The sequence below is a fragment of the Megalobrama amblycephala genome, linkage group LG10 (genome assembly GCF_018812025.1).
Source record: "Megalobrama amblycephala isolate DHTTF-2021 linkage group LG10, ASM1881202v1, whole genome shotgun sequence".
NCBI lineage: Eukaryota > Metazoa > Chordata > Actinopteri > Cypriniformes > Xenocyprididae > Megalobrama > Megalobrama amblycephala.
In genome coordinates this window covers 32,983,799-32,996,377 of record NC_063053.1, presented here as the reverse complement: position 1 = coordinate 32,996,377, position 12,579 = coordinate 32,983,799, and the positions used below count along the sequence as shown (strand labels likewise).

The 12,579-nt window shown below is 36.4% G+C and overlaps 1 protein-coding gene across 1 annotated transcript; it reads right to left on the bottom strand.

Annotated features, from left to right (window-relative positions):
• Positions 1 to 3,400: 3,400 nt before the first annotated feature.
• On the bottom strand, positions 3,401 to 12,573 carry tbxtb (T-box transcription factor Tb). The gene is made up of 8 exons (XM_048205803.1): positions 11,746 to 12,573; positions 11,142 to 11,406; positions 10,884 to 11,018; positions 10,706 to 10,767; positions 9,174 to 9,235; positions 8,796 to 8,972; positions 4,808 to 4,937; positions 3,401 to 4,341 (listed from the first exon to the last, which is right to left on the bottom strand). The coding sequence occupies exons 1-8, from the start codon at positions 11,949 to 11,951 to the stop codon at positions 4,077 to 4,079; spliced, it is 1,302 nt and encodes a 433-aa protein (XP_048061760.1). The 5' UTR covers positions 11,952 to 12,573; the 3' UTR covers positions 3,401 to 4,076.
• Between the last annotated feature and the right edge of the window lie 6 nt (positions 12,574 to 12,579).

The window sequence follows — 12,579 nt, the reverse complement described above, 5'->3', positions numbered from 1 at the left end:
AGCATTTCGGCACAGCAGCACCTACTGGTCCGGAGATACGAAAATGTCTTTTTTTACTTATAACTGCTGATAGATTTGTCCAAAAATCATAACATTGGTCTCGTTGCATTCGGGGAATCATGCCGAGTCGATAATATCCAATGATATCCAATTTTCCCATATTAGCCATTTTGGCCGTCGGCCATTTTGAATTTTGTGCTAAAATGTGTAATTTACGAACGCATTAGCATATCGTTACGAAACTCGGTATGGGTCATCAGCACAATACCCTGAAGGAACCTAAGAAGTTTCAGACCAGCGCCACCTTGTGGTCAAAAGTTATAACAAAATTTGCAAAAACGCTAATAACTTTTGACTTTATTAACCGATTGTAATGTAACTGGTCTCAGTACATTCCTTGGTTCATGCTGAGAACATAGAACCGTAACATCTTTGAACCATGCTGACAAAAAGTTATGGATTTCAAGTCGATACGTTGAATCGTTTTCGTATACCTGAGCAACGAATTTGAGGCATGATGCAAAACCCACTCTTGAAGCTGTATCTCTGCAATGCTTTGACATACTGACACCAAACTTTGCAAGTGTCATTGTCACCTCACTCTGACCATACCACATTAATTTGGTCACAGTGCCACCTATTGGTCGAAAGTGATGAACCAGTAAATCCTAATTTTTTATCATTTTTCAGCTCTTTTGCCTAAAATGATCTTAATAGGTCTTTAATTGCTCCCAGCCATGTTGGCTGGCTTGTTGTGCCTTTTTTGCTTTGCCCCGTAATTGCTGCTTGCAGCTATATTTATTACTTTCCTGTTTATCCCTGTAAAGAAACAATCTGTATTTTATAAAGCGCTATATAAATAAAGGTGACTTGACTAGAAAATTTAGGGTGGATACTGACAGACGTATGTAGGCTAAATTGGTTAGCGAAGGTATTGGGCTTCGAGTTCGAGCCCTGGCAGACTGTCCACTTTCCTATTTCATCGATTGCCGATTTTCTGGATGGAAGTGGTTGAGCTGAAGTTGGAGAGGGAGTTGAGATGGCTGGAGTACGCCTGGCCAGGGGTGGGGAGAAACGGGTTTTATGGTGCCTGGGCGAATTTGCAAGAGGATGGCAATCTGCAAATTCAATCTGCAATCTGGAAATAATCAAAGGTTAGGTGAAATTCACACTTCACAGACATATCACATACAGTAGATACATGATTACTTAACATGCAGATTTACTTTCATATTAATGCAGAAATGAAAGCTCCACAGATGACTTTCTTTTTTTTTATCTCTCTTTCGGGTTGTTTGCAAAGCCCATATGAGAGGGTGAGACCATGAAAGGTTCACTAGTTTTATTGGTGAACAGCATTCCAAAGGCCAACCTATTCAGTTAACTGTATGTTTCTGTTTTTAGATTTTGTGTCAATAATTTCTGCAGAGAAAACCCTGATCCTGACTTTCAAGATAAATCTAACTTGACAAATATTAACTGGAGTAAAATTATACCAATTATTAGTTGTGATCTTTATTTCAACTTATTATTTGATTGAACTGTCAAAAGTCTTTATTTTTAAAATGACTCTTTTTTTTTTTTTTTACATGAAATGTAATTAAAAATGCAAAATGTTGTTATTATTATTGTTGGTTTTTATTTTATTTATTTTTTTTTATTAATTTTTTTATACATTTTATTTCCAAGATGATAGCTACATCTCTATCTTTCTATTCTGTAGAACATTTTGGCATTCTTATAATGTTTTGGTCTTTTAAATTATTTTTTGCTTTCCTGCCATCTTGTGGTCAATGTGGATAATTAATAGAAAGGATTAGAAGCAAACCAGTTCATCATTAACTGTAACATTGAACTTAGATTGTATTATTCATATTGCATTGATTTAGATGTCATTACAGTCATTTTGTTTAACTGAATAACACATTATTAAGATATTGTTGTTGAAATCCGATGGCTCAGTGAGGCCTCTATTGAGAGCAAAGCCATTCTAACTCACAAGGTCCATAAAGTTACTAAAAACATATTTGAAACAGTTCATGTGAGTTCAGTTGTTCTATCTTAATATTATAAAGCGACAAGAATATTTTGTGTGCTAAAAAAACTAAATAAAGACTTTTCAACAATATCTATATGGGCCGATTTCAAAACGCTGCTTCTGAGCTTTATGAATTATGATTTTATGATTTCAGCAGTTTAGCCGTTTGATAGGAGATCTGAATCACTAATTCGAAACAAAAGATTCATAAAGCTCAGAAGCTTCATGAAGCAGTGTTTTGAAATCGACCATCACTTAATATTGTTGAAAAATCATTATTTTGTTTTTTTTGGCTCACAAAATGTATTCTGTCGCTTTATAATATTAAGTTAGAACCACTGAACCCACATGAACTGTTTCAAATATGTTTTTAGTACCTTTATGGACCTCGAGAGTTTGAATGACATTGCTGTCTGGAGGCCTCATTGAGCCAACGGATTTCATCAACATTATCTTAATTTGTGTTCCGAAGATGAATGAAGGTCTTACGGGTGTGGAACAACATGAGGGGGAGTAATAATTTTTTTTTTTTTTTTTTTTCATTTTTGGGTGAACTAACCCTTTAAGTGCATCTCTGTCTGTACACATTTATGGTAGTTAGTTTAAATATGTGTTTAAATAAATTTAATTTGTATTATATAACATTAAAGAAGTTACTTTCTTCATCTTAATACAATTCTGGTTATTCTATAATTAGTTTTGTCAGATAGACAGTTAGGGAGATAGGATGAGCATTTGATTTTGAGTCAGAATGAAAAATAAAACAGCAGTGAGAGAACAGAAGTAATCAACAGGATTTAATTATTCCATTCTCATGGATATGTAAATTAAAATGACTTGTTATTTCTTAGAGACCTCAGTATTTTTCCTGTGTTGACAAGGAAAAGTTTTGGCAATTATTCATGCTTCCCTTTGGCCCCACTGTTAAACGACTGGATTGTCTGAAGATGGATGCAATTCCTCACCTAAGTGAGTGGAATTTTCACATGAGAGAGGACAACACAGTTTTGACCTGCTGGGTGCAGAATCACATATAAAAGTATGAGTGTCCATAAGCAATCTCAGAAGAAGGATCTAGATCCATTTAAGAAAAATCAAGACTTACACAGAAAAATACACCCTTATGACTAGAGACAAGCTGTCTGTAAAATGTTTTAAATAAAATTGAAGATTTTGAAGGCACAATTTATTATATTGATGTTAATAAAAAAAATAAAAAAAACTTAGCATTTATAAAATAGCATTTATAAAAGCTTTAACCATCTATTCTATGCATTATTACATGCATTCATTTTTTTTTTATGTTTCTATATATGTACAATGGAAAATGGGGGGGGGGGGGGTCTTAAAAAGTATTCATGTTTCTTTTATCAATTGACATTTTTATTTGTAACTTGTATAGAGTATGGTTGTTCATTTTTAATTTTTCCAATAGCAATGTTCATCTTTCAATTTTCTGCAAAACTTTCTTAGACTAAGTTTATCTTTAAACCACATTAACTTACTAAATATGCAGCAAGAAAAAAAAATCAGGTTGTTAAATAAATGTACAGAAATGTGTTAAATAACACAATTTGAAGAGCATTTACATTTTTATATATGCTGAATTCAAATGCAAAAATATAAACATTTATTCTTTTTACAAAAGTTTTTCTTCACAAATGTGCACATAGTTTCCTTCATAACAAGACAAAATAAATAAGCCTTATGTACAATATGCCTTAAAATGATGACTTGCATATTTATAAACCCCACATGGCTTCCACTGGTTGAATTAGCATTACTCAAAGACAAAATCATATAACACTTGTTTACAAATTGAGTTTTGAAGAAAGAAAGAATTCAGTTAAGTCTTTAGTTTTGAATGTAAAGCATACAAATCTTGAAATTAGTTTTGTGTGTAAAGAATAAAAATCACACCAACTTGAGTCACTTCCACTGAAAACCAGTTGATCTAATATATAGGTGTCAAAAGCTATTGCACAAAAGCAATAGTTCAACTATACACAGCTTTAATTTAGTCCGTAGGGTCAACTTCCTACAAGGAGGACGGTGTGATTTGGGTCCAGGCTGTAGGAAGGCGTACATGGGCTGAACTGTCATATTGTGAAGCCTCGTGCACCTCAGGCACAGCTGTGGAGTCATATAAAGGAGAGCCAGAAGAGGGCGCTGGGTGAGTCAGGCTGCTGTAGTGACTGGCAGAGCCGCGGAGAAACTGGGAGCCCAGACCGCTGGTCATACTTCCAGCCTGAGACGCTGGGGTCAGAGGTGTGTTCCCTACAGACCACAAGCTGGTGTACTGACTGCAAACAGGATATAAAACAGTAATGAGCTTTCAGTGCTATACAACATCATGTCAATATGAATTTAAAAACCCAGAGGAAAATATTATTGGTCAGATTAGCAGTTTTCAAACTGGGAGTGCTTTTTATTACTAGAGCTTAATTTGTTGCAATTAAGCGCCCTCTTCTGGCTCTCCTTTATATGACATTGTTGAGATCTCTTATTAAACTTGCATGTAAGATTAATGGAGGTTTTTTTCCCCCTCAAGAAAATGTAAGCAAAAATCTCCAGTTAATCTCACTGCTTTTAGGAGAAACTACATTAAAGAGACCTTATTTGTGATTTTACTTTCCTATGAGGATGTGCAAGGAAGAAACAAGGAAAATGATGTATATTTAACATGAACTAAATACTTCTAAAGCATTTATTAAGCTGTAGTAGAAGTGTGTGATTTATTGGCTGTGATATATGGTAAAAGAGCCTCACCTAGAATTTGAGTTTGGGGGAGAGCTGTGGCCCATTGGGAGCACACTGGAGTGGGAGGACATCTGAAGGCTGGACCAGTTATCATGAGACGGCAACATGGAGAGACATGTTGAGCTTTCAGAGTAACCAGCTGCGATATAAACAACACATATGATCTTGTCACATGATCAGTTTCAAACCTGTTTAGTCAATAGCTTTAGAATTCTCTCTCCTACACCTGGAGGTGATGTGACAGTGTTCAAAAACCCAGTAGCTATGGGTTAGCATTCCACCAACATCGTTCCCCTGTTTATGAGCGTAAACTCAAACACAAAAGCTTCAGGAATGTCAGACACTCTGCGGTCAGTAGAACTTGTTTGAGTGGGTCATTAAAGGAACAGTTCACGCAAAAGAAGAAAATTCTCATTATAACCCTCATTGAACAAGCTTAAAGTCCAAACCTTTAGCAGAATCTCCAACATCTTGTTTCCGTTCAGTAACGTAAACAGGGGCAGGTACTGTCAGGTCCAAAAATATTTTAAAAATAGCATAGTAGTAATAGTATAAAGTAAAGCCCACTGTGAGCTACAGACTGATATCAATTAAAGGGTTAGTTCACCCAAAAATGAAAATTCTGTCATTTATTACTCACCCTCATGTCGTTCCAGACCCGTAAGACCTTTGTTAGTCTTCGGAACGCAAAATGAGATATTTTTGTTGAAATCCGATGGCTCCGTGAGGCCTGCATAGGGGGCAATGACATTTCCAAGATCCATAAAGGTACTAAAAACATATTTAAATCAGTTCATGTGAGTACAGTGGTTCAATATTAATATTATAAAGCGACGAGAATATTTTTGGTGCGCCAAAAAAACCCCAAAATAAATTATTTAGTGATGGCTGATTTCAAAACACTGCTTCAGGAAGCTTCAAAGCACAAATGAATCAGCGTGTCGAATCCGCAGTTCGGAGCGCCAAAGTCACGTGATTTCAGCAGTTTGGCGGTTTGACACGCAATCCGAATCATGATTCGATACGCTGATTCATAACGCTCCGAATCTTCCTGAAGCAGTGTTTTGAAACTGGCCATCACTAAATAAGTCATTATTATTATTTTTTTTTTTTTGGCACACCAAAAATATTCTCGTCGCTTAATATTCACATGAACTGATTTAAATATGTTTTTAGTACATTTATGGATCTTGAGAGAGTAAATGTCATTGCTCCCTATGCAGGCCTCACGAGCCATCGGATTTCAACAAAAGATCAACGAAGGTCTTACGGGTGTAAAACAGCATGAGGGTGAGTAATTAATGACAGAATTTTCATTTTTGGGTGAACTAACCCTTTAATTGCTGAAAATCTTCTCCAAAACCAGAGTTCTCATATCTCCTATGTTTTCTGCATGAACACTCACAATTGGTTGTTATGTGTCATAACCAGTGGTAATGCATTACAAGTCAAGCAAGTTACGTAATCAGATTACTTTTTTTTCAAATAACTAGTTAAGTAACAAATTACACATTAATTTACAACAAAATATCTGTTACCTTTTCAAATAAGTAACACAAGTTACTTTGTTTTCCAATTTATTGACTGACAGCTCTCCTGTCCCCATGTTGAGAGAAAGTGGTGTTGTGCGCACTGTGTAAACATGATGGTTATTCTAGACAAGTTTTAGACTAAATGTGAGCATACATTGGCCCTGTCCCAAATGGCACCCTAAACCCTCACGGTCTTCCTCTAAGTCTGCACTTTCACGACGTAATGCCACTTTGACTGCCGGGTAAAGTCCTCTGCGTAGCTCACAGAGACCCTGTCCCAAATGGCACACTTTATGTACACTTTCGGTCTTGTGGACTGAACGCACTGCGTGCGCGTGTCCGTTAAGTCCACAAGACCGTAGGGTGTACCATTCGTCATTTAAGCTTAAAGAAGGGTGCCCCCCTTTTGCAGCTGCTCTGCGCCCTCGATGCGCACTTCTGCTGAGCCCGCAAGACTGTGAGCTACGCAGAGGCAGTCAAAGCGGCATTACGTTGTGAAAGTGCGGAAGACCGTGAGGGTTTAGGGTGCCATTTGGGACAGGGCCAGTCTTGCGCGCTCAGCAGAAGTGTGCATCGAGGGCGCATAGCAGCCGCAAAGGGGGCGCTCACGAGCACCCTTCTTTAAGCTTAAATGACAAATGGGACACCCTACGGTTTTGTGGACTTAACGGACACGCGCACGCAGTGGCCATTGTAAGTCCACAAGACCAAAAGTGCACATGAAGTGTGCCATTTGGGACAGGGCCATTTACTCATTTAATTCTTCTCCTGAATCCTATTCTTTTGTATTCCAGAATGGCAGCACAGCTGAAAGGCTTGTCTGCGCTGCGCCCTCTACTGTAAAGGCTTGAATTTGCATTTTCTTTAGCCTTAGGCTTATTAATTTCACTTTTGGTGTGAAAGGGCCTTAACATTTGCCTAAAATAGAACTTTTTTTGTTGTTATAAAAACAAACTAACAAACAGCCCAATGAGAAAAGGTAAAGCAAAAGTGACGTAACGCATTACTTGCCATAAAAAGTAACTAAGTAACGCAATTAGTTACTTTTTTAGGGAGTAACGCAATATTGTAATGCATTACTTTTAAAAGTAACTTTCCCCAACACTGGTCATAACACAGTGTTTCTCAAATGGGGCTTTTCATGTGGGAACTGCAGGAGATTCCAGAGTTCATGAAAAGCTAATAGTTGAATCAAATGTAAAAATAAAATGAATAAATGTGGCTTCACAATTAATCAAAATAAAAGTGAAATTGCAAAATAGCTTAGTTCAATTATCAAATAAAATCTGCGATTTAATTAAATAAATATATAGTCTGTTGAGCGGCATGTTTCAGAGTGAAGAGCATTAGCTAGCTTACAGTGTTTTCAGCGTCTTAGAGTACTTCAGTTCACAGTAAATGCTCCATCTCTCTATGAGCAGTGTACAGATAGCAATGTCGTATATTCAGTCTTGGGGGTAACGCAGTACAAGTAATGCAAGATATGTAATCAGTAATGTTTACTAAAATTAGTAAAGTAACGCATCGTTTTTAAATTGACAACAAAATATCTGAGTTACTTTTTCAAATAAGTAAATGCAAGTTGTGATTAAGGTGCAGAGGCGTTGTGTGCGCTGTGTAAACATGATGGTTACTATAGTTCTAGACTAAATGTGAGCACTCATCTCACAAAAACAGATTCAGTATTCCTCAAAACCAATAAAAACAGTGAAATGTCAACTCAGACTACTATGCAAACATGCAATAATTAATTGTTAAATGACACAAATATACTTTATGCATTTAAGCTCACTTCATGAACCAATGTCTTTGCTGCTGACCTTTGATTATCCAATTTAACCATACTAATAAGTATTTTAGAATCAGTATTTTAGAAAATATTTTAGAAACTCAAATGTGATGTTTAACTTTTTTGTTTGTTAGTTTGTTTTTATTGCTGAATTAAAAGCTTTGAACTTTCTTCTGCAATTCAGAATGGCAGCACAGCTGAAAGGTTTGTTTGAGTTACGCTCTTTAGATGTGAATTTGCATTTCCTTCAGCCTGAAGCTTATTCATTTCACTTTTGGTGAAAAAGGGCCTTTAAATTTTGCCAAATATAAAATAAAAATTTAGTTATTAAAAAACAAACATACAAGCAAGCCCAGCCCAGGTGAGAAAAGGTAAGGCAAAAGTAACGCAACACATTTCTTTCCATAAAAAAGTAACTAAGTAATGCAATTAGTTACTTTTTTAGGGAGTAACGCAATATTGTAACAAATTACTTTTAAAAGTAACTTTCACCAACACTGCATATATTTGAATATGCTGAAGCATGAATGAGATATGATATGATGACAACTCTATTTCCTTAAATAGCAGGTTAGGGTTAGTCCATATTGCCTTTCAGAAAGTATGTTTATGTTTAGTTTTACAGTTTAGCAGTGACTGGGAACTTTGTAGGACTATATGGGAGGGAGTAACTTACTGGGAGAGGCAGTCCGGTGTGCATATGGGCTGGGGTATGGTGTGGACCGGTGACTTCTCAGAGTCGAGTAACGTTCACAGCCATGGGGTGAGGATAGAGATAGTGGGCTGCCAAACTGTGCATGAGGGTTTGCAGAAGGACAGAGAGACCCTGTGGCTGGCAGAAACCAGCTACTTACTACACCAACAGGAAAATGAGAGTCAACAGGAAATTCATTTTGCACATAACTGTAATTATTATAAATAAATACATAACTGCTGCACAACATAAACTGGACAGGATCAGTCCACATTTAACAGAGAATTGTGAAATAACTTTAATCCAAATGAATGACATTGATGATTACTGAAATGATTAATAAAATAAATTTGATCTTACATTGAGAATAGCCAGACTGTTGACTTTCACTGACATCATCTATTATGTCCTTATGATCACTTCTGGAAAGAAAAAAAAGAAGATAATTTATATAATATATTATCTTAGTTCTAACAAAAACTAGTTTTTTTTTGTTTTTTGTTTTTTTCATTTTTACAATACAAGTCCTCAACAATGTTCACATGGAGGAGAATTGGGGCCAGTGGTTAATATGGGTTAACAACATTGTTAACATGATTTTTTCCATGGTGAAAATTATGAGTTAAAAGTCTAATTATACAAATGCTTGTTTTCTCTATCAGTGGTTTTGTAAGTTACTTTAAACACATAGTTTTAAACACTTGGACATTTTTAATTTAAAAGGTTAGTTCACCCAAAAATGAAAATGATGTCATTAATGACCCTCATGTCATTCCAAACCCGTAAGACCTCCGTTCATCTTGGGAACACAGTTTAAGATATTTTAGATTTACTCCGAGAGCTTTCTGTCCCTCCATTGAAAGTGTATGTACGGTAGACTGTCCATGTCCAGAAAGGTAATAAAAACATCATTAAAGTAGTCCATGTGACATCTTTCACTCCACAGTGATGCTGCTTCTTCTTCTTCTTCTTTCCTGTTTTACAGTGGTTGACATCCATTTTATTGGTGCATTACCACCCCCTTCTGCTCCAGACAGTGACGCGATTAGGACATCCGCGACATGCACACCTACGCACCATTTTAAAAAATATAGCAATACCAAAATACAAACAATGTAGAATAGCTTGAATACAGCGTGCGTCTCCCTCAGACTGTAAACGAATCTCGGGCGCACTACATAACACGTCATCAGCGTCACTGTCCGGAGCAGAAGGGGGCGGTAATTAACCAATAAGCTGGATGCCAACCCCCGTAAAACAGGAAAGAAGAAGAAGCAGCGTCACTGCGGAGTCGTGAACGCGGATATACAACAGACCCGGAAGAGAAGAAAATGCTGAATAAAGACGTAGTTTTTGTTATTTTTGGACCAAAATGTATTTTCGATGCTTCAAAAACTTCTAACTAACCCACTGATGTCACATGGACTACTTTAATGATGTTTTTATTACCTTTCTGGACATGGACAGTCTACCGTACATACACTTTCAATGGAGGGACAGAAAGCTCTCGGACTAAATCTAAAATATCTTAAACTGTGTTCCGAAGATGAACGGAGGTCTTACGGGTTTGGAACGACATGAGGGTGAGTCATTAATGACATAATTTTCATTTCTGGGTGAACTAACCCTTTAACTGTATTCTCCAAAGTGAAATTCCAATACATTTCCATAAATTTGTTACAATTATATGAGGGCAAATATGTGTTTTATATATTTTTTTATTGTATACAGTTTATTGCTACCACAACAGGTATGTGTCTGAACAAAACATTACTTTCAAACATAAAAAAAAAAAAAAAATGACTCAGGTATTTATAATGGTATTTATAATTCACATGTATTACTTTTTTATATATAAAGTCTAATGAATAAATAAATAAAAACAAACAAACCTTTCTTTGGCATCCAGGAAAGCTTTGGCGAATGGATTGTATTTAATTTTGAGAGCAGTAATCTAAAAGAGCAAATTGTAAATATCATCTTGTGTTATTATTATGCACAATACAATATCATTGTTCATTTGTTGACATGCTTTATAAAATCACACTGTAGAAAAATGAAACGCGTTACCTCTTCATTCTGGTAGGCAGTAACTGCTATGAATTGTGTCTCAGAGAAAGAATGAGTGGTGATCATTCTCTGTGGACCACCAACGCGCACTATGTGAATACGTGGCTCATACTTGTGCAGCGAGTTCAGCATAATCTATGAAAAAATGGGACATAATTTTCCTATAGTATCAATTTACTTCATTCGATTTCATGTAGTTCAATTTTAGGTTAGCTAATACAGTATATAAATTGTTTTCGCATGACAACATCCACGAACCTGACCACCTCCGTTCAGTTTGTTGGTGAGTTTGACTTTACTGAAGGAGACTGAGGTTTTCATCCAGTGCGCACCGAAGTTTGGCGAGTCTGGATGGATGTAGACGCAGCTCGGGGCTTGTGGCTCGGGTTTGCCACCCGGTACCCATTCACCGTTCACATACTTCCACCTGTGATTGTCTGCTGCCACGAAATCCAGCAAGAAGGAGTACATGGCGTTTGGGTCCAGACCGGACACATTCACCTTTAGCACTGGGAACATGCGCCTGATCACAACAATGAACAGAGACATTTAAACTTAGAGGAATCATCGTATTTGATTTATTTAAATTCAGCTAAAATTAATATAATAATGTAAAAGAATAAGGAGGAAATGTTTCCACATACTAAGTGTGTAGGCTAAAAACAATTTGGCTAGAAACAAAAAAATAGTTGAAAAATCTATATGTGGCAAAGCCTGAACTTTAATAAGTATTAGCCTAATAAGGCATTCAACTAATCAACAGATCAATAAACAACAGTTAAGGTAACAATTGCACATTTTGCCTTTTTAGAGTGTAATTCTACAGCTTATTAAATATTTCTTCTGGCTAAAAAAAAAATACCTGCCATTCTTGGTCACTATCATTTCATTCGTCAGTTCTTTGAACTTCTTCCAAAGTTCATTTTCATCCAAACTGACTTTAAGGTCCCTTTCTGTTGGATCTCCTTTCTCGCTGCCAGCTTGAAGTTCATTTTCTACCGCAGTTAATAAATGATCCACCCGATACTGGATGCTCTGTTCCGGACAGTCACCAGACCCAGATGCCATTCTGCTATCCAATCGTCTCCAACACGGAAAAAAAAAAATATATATATATCCAAACTGCGCGAGCTCTTCAGTCAAAATACGCCCGAGACTAGAAGAGATGCATCCAATTAAATACTCCCCAGGTAAAACGCTCCCCGTGCTTTGCTCAGGAAAGCTCTGATTGGCTGGTCTCCGCTTTGATGTTTGCGGTCTGGCCAGTCATTGGTTCAGAGCTCTGGTGTAAAGAAATGCGTAAATATTTACACATATTCATAGTCACAACGGCACATTTAAAATAGGACAGGCCCTATATCGACGATTTCCTCACAAAAAAATTATCCAAAAAACCAGTGCCGGTCAAATGATACCCTATCAATACACGTCTTTAAAAAAAAAAATAAAAAAAAAATCAAACTTTGAATGCATGTTAGATGCATTAGGCTGTCATCTGCTGAATGCCACTGGGAGAAAATGCTAAACAAAAAGGCATAATTATACATATTTATTTTATCGTGTATAATTTGAAAAAAAAAATTTGAAGAAAATTTGCATTGTAAAAAAATATATCAAATGATTATACACCCAAAAGCTGTGTAAGTCCATGGCTAAGTGCTGATGAATGTTGGTAGATGTTTATGAGTTTAAAGCC